This window comes from Electrophorus electricus, chromosome 10 (assembly GCF_041902795.1).
Source record: "Electrophorus electricus isolate QZ-2024a chromosome 10, ASM4190279v1, whole genome shotgun sequence".
Classification (NCBI taxonomy): domain Eukaryota; kingdom Metazoa; phylum Chordata; class Actinopteri; order Gymnotiformes; family Gymnotidae; genus Electrophorus; species Electrophorus electricus.
In genome coordinates this window covers 25,517,576-25,541,904 of record NC_137506.1, presented here as the reverse complement: position 1 = coordinate 25,541,904, position 24,329 = coordinate 25,517,576, and the positions used below count along the sequence as shown (strand labels likewise).

Here is a 24,329-nt window from a genome sequence, read left to right as displayed (position 1 = left end):
AAATAGTCAAGTTTGAATTATTACTAATTAAAAAAAAAGTTTTTTGGGTAGAGGTAACAGTACTTTAAGATACTACTAATTGAAGAATAACTGTTTTCAAAACATTTTTCCTGGACTACTGTGTGGTGGTAATACATTTCTTCACTTGCTGAGATTCACAAACTTGTACCTTACTATTAAAATACTGAGTTCAGGTCTGTAGCTTTTATAGGCAGTGGTGGATAAGGGGTGTATTAAAGCCATTAGGACTTTAAAAAACAAGATTTTTTTAAGTTCTGATGGTGATCATAAAAGCTCATGGTAATAGTGGCAGTGGTAGCTCAGTGGTTAAGGTACTTGACTTGTAATTGGAAGATTGCTAGTTCAAGCCCCACCACTGTTGGGCCCTGGAGCAATGCCCTTAACCTGCAATTGCTCAAGTTGTACTCAGTCATAATTTAAGTTGCTTTGGATAAAATCAGCTAAACGCAATCAAAATCTGGTGTTTCATAACAAAAACATTAATGTTCACAGGAGGATATAACCAATCAAAAAGGTGAGCATGCTTTATTACCTACCTTGCACGGTCAAAACAGTTGTATGAGGCCTCACATGCCAAAAAGGTAAAGGATTCTACAACAGTACCCCAAAATTGCAGTACTAGCATAAAATAATGCAATCTTAAGTGTTAAAAATGTTTGGTTAAAAAGATATCCTTCCTTCTTCACAACTCAATTTTGAATCCAAGACAGCCAGCTTATCAGTGAGAAAATGAAATATATTAAGATAATCTATTTAAAAAAAATTAAAAGCTGGCATCACGATATAAATTGAAAGGATAGTAGATGTGGCAATGCACTGTCCACACCAGATACACTGACTAGATAAGTCTGTACCAGTTGTAACAGAGCATTGCCAGTGCACCTAATGTATGGCAAAATGTAATTTCCTAAATACTATTTAGGACTAAGATGATCTAGGACCAAATATATCTTAAGGCTTTACTCTCTGATTCTTTAGATGTCAGTGTATCCATCAACTACTAATATATTGGGATCAGTACTTTGTCTTTGGGGTAACTACCTCTAAATACTGATTCATGAACAATGCAGTCTGAATGAGTTTGTTAAGCAACAACATCATGCACTGGTCATGCCAGGTTTGCTTAATTTATCAGCTACAAGAAATGCACAGGAACACACATTAAATGCATTAAAACTGGGATTCAGTTTCTTTTAAGACTTAAAACTTTATTGTTGAGAGTTAAGTGATTTAAGTTAAACTTTATAAAGTACACAGAATATCAGTAATTCTATAGTTAGAAGGGCAACGGTGTACAAATGGAGAGGTCTTCATTGTGGATTTGAAAGCAGGAGAAAGTGGAGAGTGGGAGTATTTCAGAGTTTGTCCTACTTTTGACCCAGCTGAGAGAGCTGTGGAAAAATAGTGGGGATATGAAGCCAAACATCTTACTGCAACTGAAGACACATCTTTAGACCTTTAAAGATTGCTTGTTATTTTTATTTTCACTTTGCAAATCTTAGAATGAGTAAGGAAAGTACCAAGAGGCAATGAAAAATAATGTAGTCTATATAGACTCATGTCAAGAAAGGATATGAGGAGGTGTATTTACCAAAATCAGAAAAAAAGGGCAAAACGGTTGAAAATATTTAATAAGACTATAGCAGTATAGAAAGCAGTCCAATGCACTTGTAGTATTTGTCCCAAACCTCTCTCACAGACACCAGGTTCATTTAAATAATTTAACTGCATTGGGCTGCTTATGGGTTTCAGTCAATGAATGTGAAATATTCTTGTTTTTTATCAGTCTCAGCTGCAGCGTGACACGAAGCGTAACACCAGGACAGCCATACATTTGCAGATGATGTCTATTCATCAAAATGCCTTTGTGCTCAAGATTAATGAACTGTTTATTATGATCATGGAGAAGTCTTGTACATGTTGCGTGAATAATACCTGTTTCATGAACTGAGCTGCACTGAACAACTCACTGCAACCATACATCACCCTTTTCCCCTGCTTGGCCTGCCAAGAAAAAAAAAAAATCATCATCCACTATTAAACAGCAACATAACCAATATTTAATACAAAATCATATGACATCATAAGAACATACCTTTGTGTAGTCAACAAGATTCTGATATTCTATATAATTGCCCCCACCAACGACAAAGACAATTGCCTGTAGAATAATAAGAGTCTTCAGAGATCAAATCATTGTCATGTGAATGGGAAAAAAAAAAAAAAACAAAGCAAAATCCAGGGCTATACATGTGCTATAATGTTGCACAGTGTTGCACAAATCTTATACAGTACATCTTTAAAGTTAAGGCACCTCAACACTCTACCCTAATATTATACATTCACTACTGTTGCAGATTGCTCAAGCTTACCTCCTGGAAGGGGTTCTTATTCCTTGGAATAGAGCTGGCAAGGTAAATGAACAGAGGAAGAGAGAATGAATTTATTCGTATTGGTGGCAAGTGAACTAATAATAAAAATAACATTTCTTTAATCCTTTAAATATTTTTGAATGGAAGATTACAGCACTGGCAATGTATGTGGAATCCCTTGTTTTTATAACTTCAGGTTTTTCTCATTGTCTTAATATGTATGTAACAAAGTGCATCTGATTGAATGAATTTTACATAATATTTGAACAAAGCTGGAACAACATACTAAAATGTTGTTATATGATTATAAAATGGAATAACTTCTAAAAACTACTTTAAATTCTAGTGAATATTACCTTTCACTTCCGCGAAGCATCTTTGGGTCAAAGTACCTATAATCATCTGTCTCCTACAAAATCAAAGATTAGGAGTCATGATGGATTTTATGATAACTTGTCTGTGTGCTGTACAAGTTAAAAACCCCACATCATCAAACTGTATTAAACCCTTATCAAGATGCTCATTCTTCTCAGCAACCATTTATCCAGGGGTAGTGACCCTCAAAGAGCAGAATTAAGTAGAAAAACTCAAAATGTTGCCATTTAATTTTTTCCCCCCAGTAAAATTTGAGTGAGCCATCTTTGGAGATGGGGGCTGAGGGCTTTGGTCCTCCTCACTCATCCTCCCTATGGGCCAAGGCCAAGCCAGTCTCCTCTCCCACTGGACCTCAGTCAGCCTGTCCTGGCAGCTCCTCTGCTCCCGCACATACTTCACCACAAGAAGAAATACTTCACCGTCAGCTCACTGAAAGAGGAGCACCATGGGTGCTTCCAAACAGCCAAATGCTCCAGATTTTTCTGATATCGGTTTACCCTCTAGCTGGGTAATGGCTAACACTAATAGCAAGTGAAGAGCCCAACTCTCAGAGCCCAGTGCTACTGTATTCATGGACAGTGCAGTTCAATTACAGGTATCTCTGTGAGGACTGTCTGAGCAGGCAGAGGACCTGGATAGCCCTATGCCTCTGGTTATTCCAACAAGAGCTGAATTGTGCAGGAATCTGTAACACCAGTAGCTCAGAAAAATAATATGCCCTATTCAAATGTATAGTTGGGGGAATGATGGGTAAGAGGAGCAGCAGTTCCAGTGTGTAATGAGATCCTGTAATCTGTCCACTGGTTTCTGGAAAGACTGAGGACCAGCATGGTTAAGCTGAGGGTGTTTCAGTAGAAAATAAGATCTTTGTGTCAGTGACCAAAAGAAGGAAACTAGTATGTTAGTGGTATGTATACAAAAGACTAACTACAAGACATAAGATACAAATAAAATGTCAGCAAGAAAAGGTCCATAATCAAAGCATTATAAGGGTGTGGCCATCTAATTAGTTTTTTAATTCATTGCAGGATAATTCTAGAAGTGTATTTGCGAGAAGTCTCATTACTGGAAGGGTGCCGAACATTTGCCACATCATATCCTCACACAGATCCACATTTATAAAATATCAGCATCAATCATTCCCCCCACGCAGCCTCTGCAGTTAGACATTTTCAAAGGCAGACTTTTCCTTTAAAACAATCCAACAACAACCAAAGTGCTAAAGGAGAATTTCTCTACCATCACAAGGCTAATATGGTACAAACACAGCCTTTGGGAACTTCCTAGACCAAGCCCAATGTATACTAACTTTTTACTGAATATAAATAATACTGAATATAAATGAAGGAATTGTGAGATCAAAATGACAATTAAACCTTGGATACTTTTAAGATTTATATGTTTGTGGAGAGCATTAAAAATCTGTATTAATTTCAACCCAAAGGGGCATTGGTTGTCCATAGTATGTATACATCAATACTGATAGAAAAATTGGGAAATATACATGGTGTTTGGGATACGCCTCTCAACTAATGGAATCCGGCAAACAAACTATGAATCAATTATTTTTGTTGCTTGTTTACATGCAACACGTAGGCTCCCCTTCTCTTTCTGTAGCGGCACTGCTTGACTCCCTTATCTCCAGACACCTTTGAACCATACTAGAGTCAAGCACTGTGCTTACATGCTTGTCAAGGTATTGGCACTAGCCAATTCAGTTTAGTCTTGGCAGCCTACAAAAAAGTTAGGCTACAAACGTATTTACCATTAAGCATTTGTTTTAAATGACTAGCAGCTATGAAACTGAATAAATGGTTCTTAAAGATTACACAATACCCACGAAGAGTGTTCCATAGGGGTTAACTGCAGGGGAATTAAAACAGCTTGCAAACAGAATAAGCAAATAATAATTTCTGCTTTGTTTCACGGGAGCTAAATGAACACTCCCAAATCCCTGAGCTCTAGAAACGTAATACTTTAGTATCAGATCACTGTAAGCCCGCTCTCCTCATATCCACACCTCTTTTGCTCTTCTTTTCTCCCTCTCCCTTCCTTCTCTTCCTCCTCTGTCCCTCTCTACAGGTGTTCCCCTTTTTGAGACTGTGCATTAACAGACTAGATCAGATTGCTGAGCTTGGGTCCTTGCACTCAAGAAGTCTCTTCACAGCTCTGTACAGTGTAGATTTGGTGTCCTGATTCACTGTACACTATACACACTAATGCAGAATGGGCAGCATAGCTGCTGCTGTAACCCTGAAATGCTGAGGCTTTTTTTCCTTTCGTAATGCACACAAGTACAGCCACAAGCAGGCAGCCTGACTGGTAAAGAATGAATTGTGGGCATCTTACAAACGAATGGATCGTGTCTTGAATCTCAAAAGATGGACAGAAATAGCTTACCGGATTTGATTTCATGTCCATCAAGTTGTCCAAGATCCGAGTAACTGGCAAATTCTATACAAACGAAAAACATAAGTTTCACAATCCATTAATAAAAAACACAATTATTTCAAAAAGGTGGTATGACTTGCAAGCAGTACAGGACAATGACAGCTAGCTTCTTTGTAGTTTGATCAACCTAAGATTTTAATACTAAGCAGTAACTAGTTTCACTGAGCCAGACAAGGTGTTCAAAGAAAAACAGCTTTTTGGCATGACCTCATCTGAAGAAATTATTTCACACAAGCACCATGAATACTCATTTATATTCCAGACATTTTAGGACAATTGTAAAAGTTATACTTGAGAGAATTACAGGAACGACGGCAAATGTTTAGTTAGAGGTTAATTTGAGTGTCATTCCTAAATCCCCAGTCAGCTAGTTGTAAACTTAAACATTAAAATATAAAATGAAGATGTAGACTTCGGAATTAGTTAAAGAGTTAATTAGTTAAAGCTGGTCCCGTCTTTTATTGCAGGCTATCGCTAACAAGCATTATTGAGGCACCCTCCAGAGAATATCTAACAGTCAAACAAAGAACCCACATTTTTATACATTTCTCAGAAGTGATTATGTATTCATGCCACCTTTTTGCATTCACCACCATTACATCCAAACTATACATATGCCAACTGATATTCAACACCCACACCAGTTGGAACCTTTTACCACCACATTCCTAGAGAAGACTTCTCTTAACCTTGTCCTAAAGAAGACTGTTTTTCTATATGGTCCTGAGCTTGGTGGGGAGGTCGTATATCTTACCCTGAGGTCCACCAAAGCCTACCCAGGATCCTTTGCTGAAGCCTAAAGAGGTCTCTACAGAGGATCTGTACGCAAATCATTCTGAAAGGACACAGAATCTCTATAATAACATAAAACATAAGGGAGTAATCAGTCTAATGCACTGTTAGGCCTCTTTTCCCTGTTAACACTCTTTTTATTACCTCATGAGCATTCCACATCAAAATAACACTTTTGATAACATTTCAAAACAACTTTACCAATTTCATAAAATATCACCAGGAATAAAATATTCTAAAAGCTGGTTTTAAATAATCTTGCTAACCATATATTAAACCATATAACCATATATTAAAACTAATTAGAGACACACTGCTCCCAGTGTACCTCTTCCTATACCTGAACTCTGGGTATTGGGCAATTTAAAAAAGGTCTGATATTAAACCCTTGATGATCTAAGATCAAAATTATATTAGTACTATACCCCTGGGACCAGTTTGTTTCCCCTGTATAGGTTTTGTGGATGTAGCACCATAATATATATATATATATATATATATATATATATATATATATATATATATATATATATATATATATATATATATATATATATATATATATAAATAAAATATATAATAAAATATAAACACACGCAAACAATACTTCATTATTTCTGTGTCATCAGCTTAGAACATTTAGTTCAGCTCTGCAACACAGTGATTTCCATCAGTGTTGACTGAAATGTGTGATCCTAGTCTCATTCTTTTGATGGATATAAAACTAAAATAAACAGGGATTACCTGTCTTTGATTAAAAGACATACCGTGCATGCTCCGGAGAAGGGGATGCAACTTGCAGCATGGATGACAAATTCAGCTCAACGGTCATTTTATATTTTGCGATGCTACATTCATCCCTGAAAATTTCAGTTTTTCAAATATTACGAGTTGCTGTGCTACTATTAGCTGTATTAGTCATAAAATACTTCCAAATTACTATTACAAATTAAATTACTACTTATTAGCAAGCATGAATCATACTGCTTGTCTTGTTAGCTGATGTTTAAATTGATGATTTTTTAAATGAAGCACCCAGTCTCATTCATTGCATTGTAATCAGTCATACACAGGTCAGATATTCCTTGCCAAAACATTAGTGTTTCACATAGGGCCAAGTCCACTCACTTCATAATAAACACCACAACCTCACAAGCTCTTCACAGTGGTCATCAGGTAAGAACCTCCCATCATCTGTATTTCACTAAATTAAGCCCAGGACACCTCTAGAAGGCCCAGCAGTGACGTCTGGTATCCCATATTTACCTACTGTGCTGTCCCTGTGCAGCCAATCAGCATAATGGCCTCCCCAGCAACTAAGGCATTATCCAGCCCCACTGACACTGTTAATACATGCTCAGTGTCAATGGTTACATGTGGATCTACTACTCTAGACATGACATGACATGACAACAATCCACTCACCTGCCCAGTCTACCATGTACCTGAGACACAGAATCTGTCAGCCATTCCACATTTCCCCAACTAACCTGTGCTTTCCCCATCTACAGTCACTGTCTTGCTCTATAGCCACTTCACTAGCTTCAGCCACTTCAAATAATTCCTTTATAGCTACCCATATCTTACAGCCTCTAAAACCAAATTCCACAAGCAACGATGTGGCAGACTTTGCTACAAATCCCCTAGCACCTATCTCTACTGCCTTATGTACATCTGCCACCCTTATTCTCTCACCTCTGCTATCAAGTCTGCATACTTCAGCTGCTTCCTTCGGATCCTTCATCCACTGCCTCCTCAAACGAATTAACTCTATAAAATAAATTAATCTGCTTACCTTCAGAGTATAGTGCCATATGTGGCAGCATAGTTAAAGCAATGTACTTTGGGACCTGTATTCTTTTTAAACCTACATCTCTACCAATTTCCAGTCTTGTGTGGCAACCCATTTACTAATATTTATAGCCTGTGCTTGCTCTCCACGATACTGTCCCTCCCACACAAACCCATTTGCTCTATTCATATTACCACTGGGCAAAGAGATAACCTCTATGCGTTTTTATCAAATAAACATACTAATGAGCCAAGTCTCCATGTATATTAAGTCTCCATGCAGTCTCCATGCATATCATTCCTGTGACCAAATAAATGTACATGCCGATAAATTATACTTCAGTGTCCCAACCCCTGCACATCATTTACAGCTAGGATCTTCAACTACCCACTGTCTAAGGTTTTGTGGAGTTGGAAGGACATCAAGTTACCCCAAGCAAAACGCCACTCATATCCATTGCCGACAACTCTCGCCAGGTGATTGTCTGCTTCTCTAAATTTTCCCAACGAAACCCTGTTTCGTTGTCCATGTTTCCCTGCGAAGCTACTATAGTACACTGTGATTTTTCTTCATGTTTACAAATAAAACTAGTCATCATTCACCTTCTCTTTGGCATTGTGGCCTTATTGAACACTTTCCACTTTTCACCTGACCCAAGCCCTGCTCTTCTGCTTTGCACCTGCCCTACCACATCTCTATGCTCCAACATACTCTTAGATAACAGCATCACCACTCACGGATTCCACTTTCTCCCTGCTTTTGTGACTGGCACTGCTGCTTTTATCACCATGTCTTTAGACCCTAACAAAATCAACTTGTGACTTACCTTAACACATTTGAATTCCTCAACTAGACTTGTTAGAGCTATCTCCAGCACCCTTCTTCCATATCATACCACACTACTTCAACAGCATGGTACCCCTAGCCACTTACTTACAGCCTTATTTATAATCCTCTTCAACCTCTTTACTTACCGATGGCTTCATAAACTGACAGTGGCCACCTAATATGAGGCAGCAAACCAAACTGGAGGTACCACATTTTCAACTTACCTGGCAGAAATGATTATTATTATTAGATATGTTTATATAGCGTCTTTCTCGAACTCAAGGACGCTTTACAGACAGATAACAGCTTTTACAATCACTTACACACAGAGGAGAAGCGGATTGGGGGGGACTGGACAGAGCACCAACCATCACTTGACATACATACTCACATCCACACCCCCACACGTCACATTCAGGACAATTTAGAGTATCCAATCAACTGAATCTCCATGTTTTTGGACTCCACGTTTTCCTTCCACAATTGACAAACCTCTAGAGACGTACTAGGTTAACCTTCATCCCTGCCCACCTAAGATTATAATTTTGTCTAGCCAGGTACATGGCATGGTAATTGTCAGCATTGTCATGTCATCCATGTATGCCCTGACTGGAGGGATCTGGGTACCATCCTGTAGTCTATTGCCACCTACAGTCCTCTTAGAAACCCTAATTATCACCTCCATTGCCATCACTGTAAATATTACGAGGATGATGAATAGCTAGACGTTACATCTACTTCTATTCGCTGCCAGGACGTAACATACTTACTCCAGTATTAGAACAGAACTGAAAATCTTCAAAATAAGCCTTAATGAGCCTAGTAATCCTATCTGCTACCTAGAAGAACTCAAATGCCTTCCATAAGAGATTATACGATACAGAGCCAAATGTATTAGCCAAATCTAAGAAAACCACATGTAGGTCCCTATCCTCTTTCTTCGCTGTCTGAATCTGATGCCAAATAATACTGCTATGCTCCAACTAACCTGCAAAGCCCGAAATCCCTGCCTTTTGCACTGATGTATCAATTAACTTTCAACTATTCAATTTCAAATAAGCAGCCAGTCTCTGTTCGATCACAGTAAAGAAAATCTTACCCTCCACATTAAGAAGGCTTATAGGTCAAAACTGCTCAATACCCACAGCTTCCTTCTCTTCGGGTATAAGAATACCCCCTACTCTTCTCCACTATTTTGGGATAATTCCTTTCTTCCACATTACAACCATCATCTTCCATAAAAGCTTCAACACAGGTGTGCTTTTATACACCCAATACAGGAATCCATTACGCCGTGGAGCAGAACCTGCCTTTGCACAACTTTTCATTTTGGTAACTGAAATACATGCTCAGTGGAGTTAAGGTCAGGGGATTGAATTAGCCGATTAAAATATTCCACTTCTTGGCCCTGAAATACCCCATTGTTGTTTTCGTGGTATGTTTTAAGTGGTTTGTCCTGCTGCAGGGTGACGCATTATCCACTGGATTTTGAAGCATGTGGTTGGATCTGAGCAATGTAGATACTTCTTTATACTTTCAGCTTTATCCTGCTGCTGAAAATCACTTTAGGTCATTGGGCCATAAGACTTTTGGGCCAAAACTCCAGAGGTGGTTCTTAATTTTGTTATGCACATCTGTGTCTTTCCTGAATAATGTTGGTTTGCCTTCATGATTTAAATGTCAGCCATTCACTGGCCTTCTGTGGTCTACCAGGTTGTTCCCTACGGCTAAGCTCTGAGTGTATTCTTTGTTCCTGTAAAGCCACTTTGAGACAATGTCTATTGTAAAAAGCTCTATATAAATATAATTAAGTTGAATTTAATAGGACAGAATAGAATAATGTTCCGAACCATTGATTTGGACTTACCTAATGTTTTGGCTACATCTTTATCCATTGTACTGTGCTATTTCAGCCTCATATGGTCTGGATTTCATGGGCACAGACACTATTTAGGTCACTTCTCAGTTGAGTGACAATACAGAAACAGATTCCAGATGTTGATATACGGTCAATTCTAGGTCCTTTGTAGGCTTTCATTTGGTGATACACAACTTACCAGCCAATTACTTATGGACTGGTGAAACTGGGACTATATATAAAAAACTGTTAGTTCTGTATGGTTCATCCAGTACAGATGTAAACAGTCTCACATTAAAGCTGACATGGTTTACATTGTTTCACTTCAAATTTCTTTGACTGCCCTAAAGAGTGATGACAAAAATTATGTGATGGTCCAATTGCACTGTGCAATCTGTTGCACCTGCATAATGTATTGATAAGGAATAATTTTATTTTAATATTATCTGAATGCTTCCTCACACTCAAATACAATATTTGCTAACATAAATGTTGCAGTTACTTATAAACCTAGCTTAGTATCTATACAGTAAAAGTGCAGTATATTTGAGAAAATTATTTTTGTAAGAAACAGTGACATATTAATAAGGATGTGATCAGCTGCAATTATTAAGTTCAGAAATTTGTTCGTTATCAGGAGTCTATTATGTGAATTTAGCTAAAAGATGGAATATCAAGTTTTTTTAGAGATTTTTTTTAATCTTTTACATTTGACTCATGGGCTAAAAATAAAGATAAAGCTATAAACAATGCTATTTGCTGCCAATCCAGATATAACCTTACCTATCTCTTACTAGCAGAGGAGAACTGCTCGGGAAACCATGCATATTTGAGCTCACGTCTCCGTGACAACTATTCAGTCCTAACAGTAAGTAAATACTCACATGTTGTTTCAAGACCAGATTCTTCACCCCTTCCATAACAAATTGTGAGCCAGTATTCATCACCCTGGAGAAAAGGCTGAGGAACAACACAAAGGTCTTTTTAAAATCACTGCATTAGTAACACTTTATGCATCAAGAAAATTATTCATTTTGGGAAAATTATATTTCATGTGGCTTCATACCCCATTGGTTTTACTCCACTGTTGCCATAATTGGCTGGTGTAGTAGCCATCTTTGTGAAAGCTCTGGAAAATATATTATGTCAGTGGCAAGGCTACTTTCTTATTTTCAGTTACTATGAACTTATGATGGCATGTTATGAAGTGTTTGTTGACACTGGCAACTCACTTCCATTGCTTTATGTAGTTCAAGGGGGAGAGGTCACAGCCAGCGTCAATCAAAGCCTTTTTATATTGCTCAAGATCTCCCTGAGATGAAGAAAATGTCTGAGATTAAGAAAAATATATATTTATTTGACATTCTTATCAAAGGAAAAATATAAGGTCTGAAAGGCACACTTTGTAGCCATGTAATGATGGATTTGAGCCATTAGGGTTCTGTCAGCACCCCTCTATATGATGAATGAAGACAAACCCACTGTCCTCTCAGAGACACTGCTGCCTACACCACATGTGTGTGGAGGCCATTTTGGTTTCACCAACATCATTATTGACTGTGAAAAACAAAAAATGGCTGCATTTGGGCAAAAAAAAGGACCCAACAATAATCCTTCGGGGTTCAGAAGGAGAGAGATGAAAGAAAGATGTGGTAAACAGGTCCCCTGCTTGACCTCAGCCATGAGTCCTGTAAAACAAGTTGTATCCCAATGAAGCGGGCATGCTTCAGCAGCCTGCACTGATCAGCCTGATGGTTAGAGACAGGTGGGACATCTGCCCACGGCACTGATTAGAAATCTTCCTCCACCATTTGGGTAATCTGTGGTCATTGTTACCGAGGCAGCAGTGTGTGGACCTGGGCCAATCCAAGGTTCTGCCCATCCCAGCCCGGCGCCCACTCCTCTGCAGAGCAGAGGAAACTTGCACACTGCGGTTGGTTAAGTAACATCCAACAGACGTCCTTGCCATGAGTTGAACAATCCTGCATTATCAGGCTGCAAGAGTAATAACGCTTGGCTGCAGCATCAAAGGGTGTCAGTGTACCTCAAATCTGCGCCGCATGTGTCCCTTAGAACAACAAGGCTTTTGAGGACAGGCTGGAAGTAGGATTTAGGAACAGGGCAGTGTGGAGAGGCCTCATACTGGGTTTGGCTTGGTGGTGTCCTGCACACTGAAATTTATTCGCCCACCTCTAATTAGAATAAACCGCTGTATTACCGAAAGTGCGCACCAGGACAGCCTACCACAAGTAATCTCTAGAGACACTGTGTTGCTATGGCACCACATGTATATGGTAAGACCGGCATCTTCCAAAGTGAGAACTCCTGGCAGTATATTAGAGCTTTGATGGTGGGGGAAGCATAGAGTCTTACCTCAGATGGGGGTTGCTGGGCAGTGATGTAGAAGATCAAGAAAAGTCTCATCTTATCCTCTGGTGTTCCAGCTACCAACAAACAGAACAGCTCATCCATAAACCTTTCCACTCCAGTAACAATCCACACAGTTTATTTTAAGAGGACAGTGATCTGTGAAAGTGAGTAAGTATTTCATGGTTCTAAAAATCAAAATGCAAATAAAAAAATCCAAGGTCCACAGCACTATAGAACAATGGAAGTCTGTATAGTTTAAAAACTTGGCAATATATTGCCAATTATTATTAAAGTTAACATATTTGGACAGGCTTGTGTACTCATTAGAAACCAATGAACCTAAAGATCCTGGGGAGATCAAGATATGAAAGTCTTCAAAAAACCCACAATCCTGGCGAGAGAGAAAACACATTCTGTCCTCTGCTAGCATCACAGATCGCCTTTAAAGCTGACCGCTTCTCCCCAGGGACCATATTCAGGAGGCTAATTCTGGGATGGAACACTGAACGAAGAAGAAGGTGGAACAGACTTCTATTAAGCAACTGGGGCATAAGTTACTCAAACATTTTGCTTCATTTGATCTCCCATGATTGAACTGTTCTGGGATGAACAAAACCATGCATGGGAAAGTTCATGCATTAACAGAGCAATGTGACATTTATTGCCCTGTAAATAGGTATAGTAAACTGAAAAATGTGAGAGGTCTATGGTGCTATATACACAAAGCCTTACCATCAGGGTCAGTGATGATGTCCAGGAGGGACTTGTCCAGAGTGGACTTGCTCATCAGTTTCTCCTCATACTCAAAGTACACGTCCAGCTTCCGAGACTATGGACAGGCGATATGTGCCAATAGTCAGGGAATTTGAGCAAATCATGGTATTTCTTGAGAAAATGTAATCCATGAGAACATTCACAGAGCGCTCACCTTAATATGGTCCAAAACTGCTGTGGCAACATTGGTGTGAAGGTCAATCAGTCTTTTCTTCTCCAAGAGCTCAGGTAGAGAACTGTTTGGAAAGAGAAACACTTTGTTACCTGAGAGCATACATGCAGTGGGCCAGACAACAGACTGTCTACCATATACATTGCATAGATCTCTGTCCAACACAACAGGATAAAATGCTAACGCTAAAAATAATACTGTGTGTCTGAATTGGGCAATTAGGCTTTATTTGTAGCCAGGCCTCGCACAGTCCTACCTGACAGCTGAGGTAAGTTTGGCAGTGTTGTCTGACAACATGCTAATGGCTCCCTCATCCTCTCCTTCTAAGCCCTGTGGAGAAAACAAAAAAGTCAGCAGTGCCATTGGACAACTTAGGAGCATCCAGGAGGATACCATCTCACACTGCATTGAGACCGTAAAAGGAACATGGATCTTGTACCCACCATGATGCTCTTGAGTCGTTTGACCTCATCTTCTTGAGCTCTGTACTTGTCCAGTTCTTCCTGCACTGATTCTGCCACCTCAGGGAATGGGCTGAAAATGGGAGTGTGGCAATAAACCTAGCTTCAGCATGGGAAGCCCAGCATGGACCAGAGTGCACATTAAGTTGTACTTCAGGTGGAAAAAAAAGCTGACGTGCATAACAGCAAATGCATGGGTCCATTAATGGAACTAGAGTAGAGAAGATCAGTAGCTTCAGGTTCCTCAGTGTAAACATACAGAGGATCTCACATGCATCAAGCACACAGATACATGTGTTTTCTACTTCAGAAGGTTGCAGAGGTTTGGCATGAACAACCGCATCCTCAAGACATTTTACACATGTCCTGTGGAGAGCATCCTGTGAGTCTGCATCACTGCCTGGGAAATGCTCCACTCTGTAGAGGAAAGCTCTGCAGTGGGTGTAGAGGACAGCCCAATACATCACAGGGACTGAACTACCAGAACTCTTGGAGCTGTACACCAAACACTGTCTGAAAAAATCCAAAAGGACACCCCACCCACCCACCCAAACCACAGTATGTTCTCACAGATGGTACAGAAGCTTACAAACCAGAACCAGCCGGCTGAGGGACACTTTCTTTTTGCAGGTCGTCAGGCTACAGAACAGTCAGTAGTACTCCAGCATGGCCCATACTCCCATATACCCAGACTCACATTCACATCTCTCTCCACCATACGGCCCCCAATACTCTGCATGTTAAAGGCAATGTCAAGTAAAATAGCTTAGACAATGACTTATAATAACATCTAATGACACTCTTCTACTACTGCACTGTCACACACACAGTGTTTACGCAAGGTTTGTTTTGCAAATGGCACACAGTATATATATATAATACATGCATGATGTGTGCAAGACCTGTATGAACAGTGTGTATGTAATTGTAGAAAACTACTATTTTCACTTTAGCACACACAGACACACACATTCTTTTTCTATTTGTAAATAGTATATTCACAATTCACATACTTGTAAAATACTGCGAGACTGTAGGGAGTAAGCACTCACCTTACTCCCGTGTAAGGACAATGTGACAAACTGATTTGATTTGTATAATGTGATTTCTGATTTGGTAAAATCAACACCAGGAAAAATTATGAACTTTGTCTAATAAAACAAATATCAGGTACAAGGAGTCTCTTAAGAAACATTGGGTACAATGAATGTATTCTTGCCAATCTGTCACAGTTAACTACTCTGGCATCACAGCTATCATGTTTTATGTTATGTTTTCCCTGCACCTTATTATCCTCACCTGTGTCTAGATATTCCATGTTAGAATGTGTAACTTGCCGTGTTTTCATATCTAGGTTTGTTGTGCATTGCTGGTTATGCTTATTCTTCAGTGGTTTATTCTGTTGTTCCTCCATGTTTGTCATATGTTCCCAAGTTTCATGGCTGTCTATCGGCTTTTTGGATAAATATATGTTACACACTCATATCCTGCCTCACCTTGCTACCGGTTTTACCCTTCTACCGTTTATTTGTTTTGGGTAAAATATTTATGTTCTGAATTCAACATAAAAAAATACTATTTTTTAAAAGTATTATTTGTGCTCTATTTAGATGTGCTTTTCCACTTAAATGTAACATAACCTTGGATTCATAATCCATTGTATTTCATCTAGCAATGAGCATTTACAATGCTTTTAAAAAATTCCGTCTGTCTTCATGAGGCCTTAAAAATATAATGGTGATTTCTTTTCTGTACTTACACTTATAACATATTATATCTAGTTCTGAATTTTGCCTGTGATTTCTTTATAAGCACTCCCTCCGTTTCTTGGAATTACACATAAATCAAGTCTATGGCAGATCAACTGCTGGAGAGATCCAGGTTTCAATAACAGCTGCTACTCACCTTCCTTTGTGTTTCTGCCAAAACTGGTCAGCAGCAGTGAGATCATAGCTCTTCTTGGTCTTCTTTTTGGGTCGAGCCCCAGCTTCTGACCCTAGTGACTCTTCCAAAGTTACTCTGTTCAGGTGAAAGTCCTGACACACACACACACACACACACACACACACACACACACACACACACACACACACACACAAATCAGAAAGGGCAGGCAATTCTCAAACTTGTAAATTATTTTCTTGGACAAACATTTTATGTCACAAAATGTGTGTGTGTGTGTTTTCTAGGTTCTGAATGCATACATGATACAATCTTGTGTTGTACAATAACATGACCTATAATCACTACAGATCTCATCCTTGCATCAAAACTTTCTGAAATACATATTCAAGGCAATAGCTGTCATTGTAAAGAGCACATTCTAAAACAAAAGAAGCATTTCAAATTCATGATCATTTTAACAGCCCTGAGAAGCCTTTGAGACATGCTTTTTAATTTCTGGAAAAATAAATTATTTATGTTCATTGGCGCACACCACCAACTTGGTGCTTACATTCCACACTTCATGAAACCTCTTTGTCATATATATGATGACTGCAATAACTTCATCTTTGCATACATTGAGACTCGGAAAAAATGGCCTATCCCATTTCAGGGAAGAAAAAGGAGATTAACACTTAGGAAACATGGGAACCTTGACAGATCAAACAAATATTATGGGCTTAATATTAGGTAGTCTAAAGAACTAATAGGTTTCTTCGAGCTCTCCTTACCAGGACATCATGAATGAGGGCTTGGTAGGTCCAAGTGTGGTGGAGTGGGGTGGCAAGATCCAGGTTACGGTCAGCAAGAACAAATAGTGGCCTCTGGAAACTACACAAAAGAGGTAGACAAATAGAGAAAGAGAGATGGGGGAGACAGCAAAACCAAGAAAAAGAGAACACTAAAAAGCCCCAACACAACAGATGATTAATCTTTCCCTCTCTGGTCTTTCAGCTCCAGCAGTGAAACCAATCTTTCCTTCTGGATCTTTCTCTGGACGTCCCAGCGTTGGGAGCTGGGTACTCAGGGAGGAGTGACTGGACAGCCAGCAGGGGAAAAGATTTCCTTGTAATTTAAGTGGAAACTCCAGTGAGCACACAGTGTACGTGGGCAAAAAGAAAAGCAAGCAGAGCTTCTGGAGTTTCTTTAGGGGTTCTTGTACATAAAAGTAATGGAATGAATGCTTAGATTTATTATCTAAGATGATGTGCATGTTAATGTCATCGGATGTTTTGTGTGTGTGTGTCTGTGTGTGCGCGCGCACGTGCGTACACAGATGTGAGAGTTTGTGTTCTACCTGAACTGGCCAGCACCCATGGTATCTCCAGTGAAGAGGCTGTTGCGAGCATCTCGCAAATTCTCTCTTAACTTCTTGTCAAGTTTCTGTAGTTAAAAAGAGATAAACAAAATGTAGCATTTCCATGTATACACAAAAAGAGAACAATCTATGAACAGTATAGCAAAATTGATTTCACGTTAATTGGTATTTGAGACTTAACAACTTTGTAGTTAAGTAAAGTCCAAGACCTGACAGCTGCACTAGTATAACTAGATTCAAAATCTACAGTAGATTGAGTACAAAGATGAGTCATAAAAGACAATAGTCTCTCTATAAGCCTTTTCTCTGGGCCAATGAGAAGACAAAGATTCCTCAGACTGTCTTTTATAACACAACAGGTGAGATGAGCAGCTTACCACAGCAACCATTTCAGCCGCATTCCCTCTTGGACATCGGATTATTGGGACAGCACCTAGGAAAATATGAAATCTCACTTGCTTGCCAAATTTCACGTTAAACGTCTGTGCAAATTTTCATTGGGCACACAAGAATATTCAAGAGATTTTTTTCTTATTTTAACTACTGTACTAATTATGAATTAAATTCTAAACTGAGTCACAGCACATTTTTACTGTGTTCTTTCCCTATCTGACGCCTGACAGTACTCGTGTACACTTATATTATTTAGTGTCATTAAATCATAAATGACAATTTTTCTATTTAATCATAAAACATGCCATTACTAAATATAGTTATTATTTACCCAAAAAATTAGAACTCCATTGAATAAAGCATCTTACGCAGAGTAATAAATGCCATTTGTGCATTCCATTTTAAACCTTCCAACTTTGAATCTAAGAGCTTTAAACACTAAGAACTGCAAATGATTAGGTAAAATGCTGCCACCTAGTGGATGCTACTGGTAGAAAAAAGGTATCGTTAATAAGGGCCATTACATATTGATTAAAGCAATTATTTTGGAACCCAGTTTTAGAGTACCACTATGTCTACAGTTGTCCTTGCAATGTGCTACTTACCAAGAGTAACAAAAAAGCAGAAGAGGCTGTCGACAATAGTGTCCATTATAACCTCCATATCTGTGTCCATGATATCTGGTTTGTTGATTGCTGGAAAAGGAGTGCACACATGCACACAGGCACGCAACTAATTACCTAGCACTTAAACAGTCAAACAATACCTCCAATCACAACTGGACATTAATTAAATAAAGGGGAAATTCCACTGCCTCTGGGATAGAACAGTCATAATGCAAAATGAATCCAGGAATATCAGTGTATATAGGGGACATGTGAAAGATGATCTTGATTAAGCTAAGTCAACCACTGCTGCAGTCTCGCTCATCTTAGTGGCAAGATACTATCGGTCAGCACGGTGGTAGATATGAATGCATCTATAAGCACAAGCCCAACAGGTAGTACAACTGAAAGCTGCAAGCTGGAATATGAAGCTGCAGCAGTCATGCTTGCAAGCCTAGGCTACAATATACTAGCCACAATCCATTCCCAATATACCCCTTGTAAAGCAAAGGCCGGAAACCAAGATAACTCAAACTCTACATTTTCATGTCAGTTTTTAAAGGCTTATTTAAGTATGTATGTATTTATACATTTATTTGTTTGCCTTTATCTAGCCACTCACTTGGTACTAGATGTCTAATCCACCATTAGTTAAATAAATAAATAAATGCATAAATAAATTACACACACACACACACACACACACACACACACACACACACACACACACACACAATACAATATTTTATATCATCATCTATTTTTAAATATTATACAAACACTATCCAAGGAAACAAAGAATGCTGTTTTTAAATGATTTATTGAAAGAAATTGCTGTTCAGATCTACCTGGCCCTATTTTAAAAAGTAACTGTTTTTTTCTACTAAATCAACCGATTATCCAAATTCAATTGACAATTGGGTTCAATTTCACTAGCCACACTAATGCCAGACCTGTTTAATCTACATCACTAAACACAGAACCAAGAAGCAGGTCAGAAGGCAAAAAGGACTATAAGATGCCACGTTGAAAAGAGATTTATATATACATGCATTGAAATCTACCGGTTAAGAAAGGGTTACACAGCCATTGCAAAGGCTCTGGGACTCCAGCGAACCATAGTTAAAGTCATTAATGGACAAATGGAGAAAACGTGTAACATAAAATTTCACCAAGAGCATACCAGCAAATCATCTAGGTCACAAAAGAACCCAAACAAACATCTAAGCACTGCACACTTCACTTGCCTCAGTTATGGTCAATGTACATGATTCCACAATAAAAAAGACATTGTGCAAAAATGGCATGGGTCCTGTTACATCTGGCCTAAAGCTCTCTCTACCTCTAGTATTGTCAAAAGAGCCAGATGAGAGCTTGAATAAAACTGCAGCGCAAACTTACTCACAATATGAACAGTTCAAGGGTCAGACAGCAACGATTAGACCTCAAACCAACCCAGCTAACATTAACCCATAGACAAATCCTAATCTTAACGTCAAAATAAAACCTAATCCTAATCTTAACTGGAACGCAATCCAAATAATTGGACACATCATTTATATGTTACTAAAAGTCTGTTAAATGTTATTTAATCTACAAAGGACCACTCAAAATAAACTTTCACCAAATTAAGGTTTAGGGGTGGCCAAATCAAGGGGGGGAATGGGGACTTTGATGATCTGTTTGGTGGGGGATGTGGTTGGCACATTTGTTTAGCACACATCTTACCATGATAGGAGATCTGTTCTTTGTTTTGATTGCAGAGGACAAACATGTCATCCTCTAGTGTGATAAAGTTCAAATACTGATCAAAAACCTATTCAAAGACAAAGAAAGCATTCTCATTGACTTGATCAGAAACACATACCTTGCACCTACACTCAATCACCATTTAATTAGGAAAACCTGCTTTAAAATGTACACTTTATAACTAATGAATTGCAAATCGCTACCAAACTCATACCATATACAATTTGTCAGCCAACCACTAGCCCGTTCATAAATATTCCATTTCTGACCAAAGGACCACCATTCAGTTTGTTATTTGGGTGTAGGTACACTTTCAATACAGCGGAAACACTGACATAGTAATGACATGGTAGTCATGTGTTGTACAATTATGTCAGGTATAGCAGCATCGCTGAAGGTTTTATACATGCTATTGTTGCTGCTGCACTAAGAATGACCTGCCATGTACAAATGTCTAACCAACAGCACTCCCATGGTCTAAGATGTACAATCAAAAATGATGTCCTGGTGATCTATCCTCATGCAGCATTTAGTTCCAACCCTAATCTAACAGACCATACACACCTATTCAGTTAATTAAGTAATTTAGTAGCATCTTTAATATTAGAGGCAGGTATGCTAGATTAGGGTTGGAAGTAAACTCTGTAATTCAGTAGATCTCTAGGACCAGACATGGACATCCCTGGGCTATAGGGTGGTGGTGGCTCAGTGGTTGGGGTGCTTTACTTGTGATTGGGAAATGGCTGGTTCAAGCCCCGCTGCTGCCAGGTTTCTGCTTTTAGGCCCCTGAGCAAGGCCCTTAACCCTCAGTTGCTCCTGTCTAGGTTTGGGCTGCCTGGCAGTATCCAATATACTAGTATCCAAGTGTTGATGGCATAGCAGTCAGCCATGGTATTCTGTACCTCTGTTCTACTGTGCAGGATGATGATGACACCTGGGTTACAGTCTCTAATTTTATACTGATAAGGTTTACCTACAAGGTAGGTGTTTTTAAAGCAGTCAGTGACTGGATAGAGAAACTTGATATAAGCTTAAAGAACCCTTTTCAACAGTTTAAACACCCTTAAGATTATTTACAAAGTAGTTCCTAATTTATAGTCAGTTGTAAATATGGGTTTCATTTTAAATGGTATAGCTCATACACATTGCATTTATGTGTGTTTACATATGTTTATATAGTGGGTGCAATACTGTTTGATATGTTTGGCTAAACAGATTTTACTATGGCTACCATGCCACTGTATTTGATGTTTCTGTATTTATATTTTTCTTAATTTTTACAAAGAATTTAGACATAACTCTTTATAAGAGTCACTTAATCAGAAAAAATCACAGGCAAGCGTGTGTCAAAAAAAAATCACAGGCAAGTGTGTGTCAATTTCACAAACATCTGATATTCTTAAAGGGACAGAAAATATACATGTTCTTAAAGCATCTACCTGCTTCTTAAAGATAACTGAAAGAAAGAAACATTTTTCACTTTTGTATTTTACTTACTTTGGTCACCTGGTTCACAGCATTTGCTGCAAGAGCTGCACTTGCTATATCTTCTAGCTTGCTTCTGGAGATTGCGGAGATGAAGTTCAGGTAGTAGGACTCATAGAGTTGGTTCCGAAGGTCCTATAGGTTTCAAAATAATTGCAATGAAAGAGATCACTAAATGTCTGAGCTGCATCATGTAGCTTTGAAAATAGTGACTGTAATACAACAGATGCACATTAGAAGTCTAACAATGTTAGGCTTTAAAAAGTCTTGCCACTGACAATGGACTGACAGGTGTAACTTACAGAGCAGGTTTAACATAACATTATGCGGACAGCTTTAATACTTACTTGACATATCCTATCTATATTCTCCTCTGTGGGCATAACAAAATAAATTGCAGGGACATCTGGAATGGGATCTCTATCCGAGTGCAATAAACTGGGAAGCAAAAGAAGAAAGACATTCAGCAATGCAAAAATACTTTAAATACATTAAATATATAAAACATAAGGGGGACATAGGCACTGGCTCAGTTTCATAGGCACTTCAGCTCCTTACAGGTGAAGAGTGATTCCCATGTCTCTTAGCTCTTTCACAGATAGAAGGGGAGAGATGATATCTTGGCCAAAGCGATCATAAATAAGGACCTAGTTAGACAAGCAAACAAATGATATCCATAAAACATGAAGCTATAGTGTTCAATATGCAACACCAGCTACTCAGTAGTCCCTAATATTATGGACAAAGAATATACAGTACCTTCCATACTGGTTCAGCTGTTGTGTTTTTCAGTGGTGGGGTATTGAAGTTCAGCATCCGCTTCAAGGCAGCTGAAGAAATATGAATAATTAATCACTCTGACTTGTAATTTACATATCATTGTTAAGAATATCTAATGATTTTAAGACACACAAATTGGATTTAAAAGGTAGTTCATCTTAGCTGAATTAGTTTGGCTAGTATACAAAACTACGCTGAATGTGAATAACATTATCAAACACCCATTATTTAAGAGTGAGAACAAAGCCTGAACACTCAAGTAGAAAGAGTTATCAAATGAAAATTGAACTGAAATCTGTACTATTCCTTAACTGCCAGTTAATTTTTAATTACATTCTCCTGTGACGTTGGGAGCATTAGTTCGGCTTGTGGTTTTTGAAGTTTATACTTAGTTTAAAAAAAAAAAGCGACTTTTTTTGGGTATTTTGTACAGTTCAGGCATAATCGCTGCTGCAATGGTTAATACAACTGATCAACATCCTGTAGACAACACATTATTGGAAGGCTAAGATCCGAGTTCTGAGAAGACGTGATTTATATTGCAGTTATGAAGGTACAGATTGCATTGATGCTTCATTAAACTATGGGTAAAGTTTAGATAAAGATGTCGCGAGGATTTGTTGATTTTCAAATCAGCGCTCTGAAATGTTTTGGTTTTTTTATTTATTTACGACGCCCACAGTACAGAATGCCATTTAAATCCGTTTTCTTAAAGGAGCATCTTTAAAATTCCATACCATAACCTGCGTCTTTTATGTAATAGATGTTAACATTAATTACATAACAGCTGGACTGTTAACGCTAGTTACGTAACCTACAGAAATCCATAATGAATTAGCTAGCATTCTCTTTAAAGGTGTAACTTAACGCAGTTCTAGCTAGCTAGGTAACATATAACGCTACCTGAAGTTCATTCAAAACATATAGTCTACTACACGATGAGAATGATGGTAAATTGGTCTTCAAGTAATCAAGTTTCCAAAAATTAACAGCATTTTATTCATCGAACTACCTAGCTATTTAAGGAATTATTGACTGGTTAGACAATCCGGCCTGGTTATCACCAAGTTCAGCTATGTGACTGATGTGCGTTTTCAACACACAAGTGACAAAAAAGTCAATTTATGTATGTATAGTATTAATTTATATCAATACTGTATGTTTATTTCAATAATGCATCTGCTCTAAACATTTTATAATTAAAAATCAGTCATTAACAGACCTGTCTGTTTTTCCCGGATGGAGGCAGCCATCTTTTCTATTTATGCAGTGACGAGTTGGAAGGTGACGTGGCAGATCAGCAAACCAACCCAGCGCCTCCTAACGGCAGATAAACGGCTGTCCGATGATTTCGCTTTCCACGGCACCTGCCTGAAACTCGCCGACTTGCTGTGATCTAGCACACAGTTCCATTTATAGATAACATTTATGCTTAAATTAACAAAGATTTTTTATTATAAATTCGAGGCATCACAGACAGAACGTAAGTCTTTAATAAATACGCTAAATGGCATACATATGTACCATTTTCTTTTTCATTATACATGCTTTCAAACATTTTACAAGAAACTGCGAATCGAGTGTGAATGATCGAGTTTATACAAAAAGTTTTTTTTCCAGTGCACCCGAATCTTAAACGATGCAGGATTAATTTGACACACCCGGCACAAACAGGTAGAAAAGAACGTCTCAATATAAGAGTCAACTGACACCCCGTACAAAATTATGCCATGTAATATGAAAAGATTTAAAAGCATAAATTTAATCCATTCACAAAAAGACTCCAGGG

At 38.4% G+C, this 24,329-nt stretch overlaps 1 protein-coding gene across 2 annotated transcripts; it reads right to left on the bottom strand.

Annotated features, from left to right (window-relative positions):
* Positions 1 to 1,203: 1,203 nt before the first annotated feature.
* Positions 1,204 to 23,901, bottom strand: scfd1 (sec1 family domain containing 1). Of its 2 annotated transcripts, none has more exons than XM_027000364.3 (25): positions 23,763 to 23,901; positions 22,520 to 22,590; positions 22,319 to 22,407; positions 22,108 to 22,198; positions 21,773 to 21,895; positions 20,255 to 20,342; positions 18,527 to 18,616; positions 17,906 to 17,961; positions 17,508 to 17,593; positions 16,942 to 17,041; positions 16,172 to 16,302; positions 14,249 to 14,339; positions 14,062 to 14,135; positions 13,788 to 13,869; positions 13,592 to 13,688; positions 12,863 to 12,933; positions 11,722 to 11,819; positions 11,556 to 11,618; positions 11,374 to 11,449; positions 5,169 to 5,222; positions 2,750 to 2,802; positions 2,394 to 2,427; positions 2,117 to 2,182; positions 1,957 to 2,025; positions 1,204 to 1,412 (listed from the first exon to the last, which is right to left on the bottom strand). In XM_027000364.3, the coding sequence occupies exons 1-25, from the start codon at positions 23,791 to 23,793 to the stop codon at positions 1,389 to 1,391; spliced, it is 1,908 nt and encodes a 635-aa protein (XP_026856165.2). In that variant the 5' UTR covers positions 23,794 to 23,901; the 3' UTR covers positions 1,204 to 1,388. The 2 variants fall into 2 exon arrangements, with proteins under 2 accessions (XP_026856165.2, XP_026856166.2); XM_027000365.3 differs by having other exon boundaries at positions 11,722 to 11,801.
* Between the last annotated feature and the right edge of the window lie 428 nt (positions 23,902 to 24,329).

What these genes read in the sequence shown, in the direction of transcription:
- scfd1 (XM_027000364.3), bottom strand. Translation starts at nt 23,793, where the DNA reads ATGGCTGCCTCCATCCGGGAAAAACAGACAG. An exon ending in ATCTGGTCTTGAAACAACAT is followed by an intron (nt 5,223 to 11,373) that starts GTGAGTATTTAC and finishes TCGTTTGTATAG; the next exon opens with AATTTGCCAGTTACTCGGAT. An exon ending in ATAAGAACCCCTTCCAGGAG is followed by an intron (nt 2,183 to 2,393) that starts GTAAGCTTGAGC and finishes ATTATTCTACAG; the next exon opens with GCAATTGTCTTTGTCGTTGG.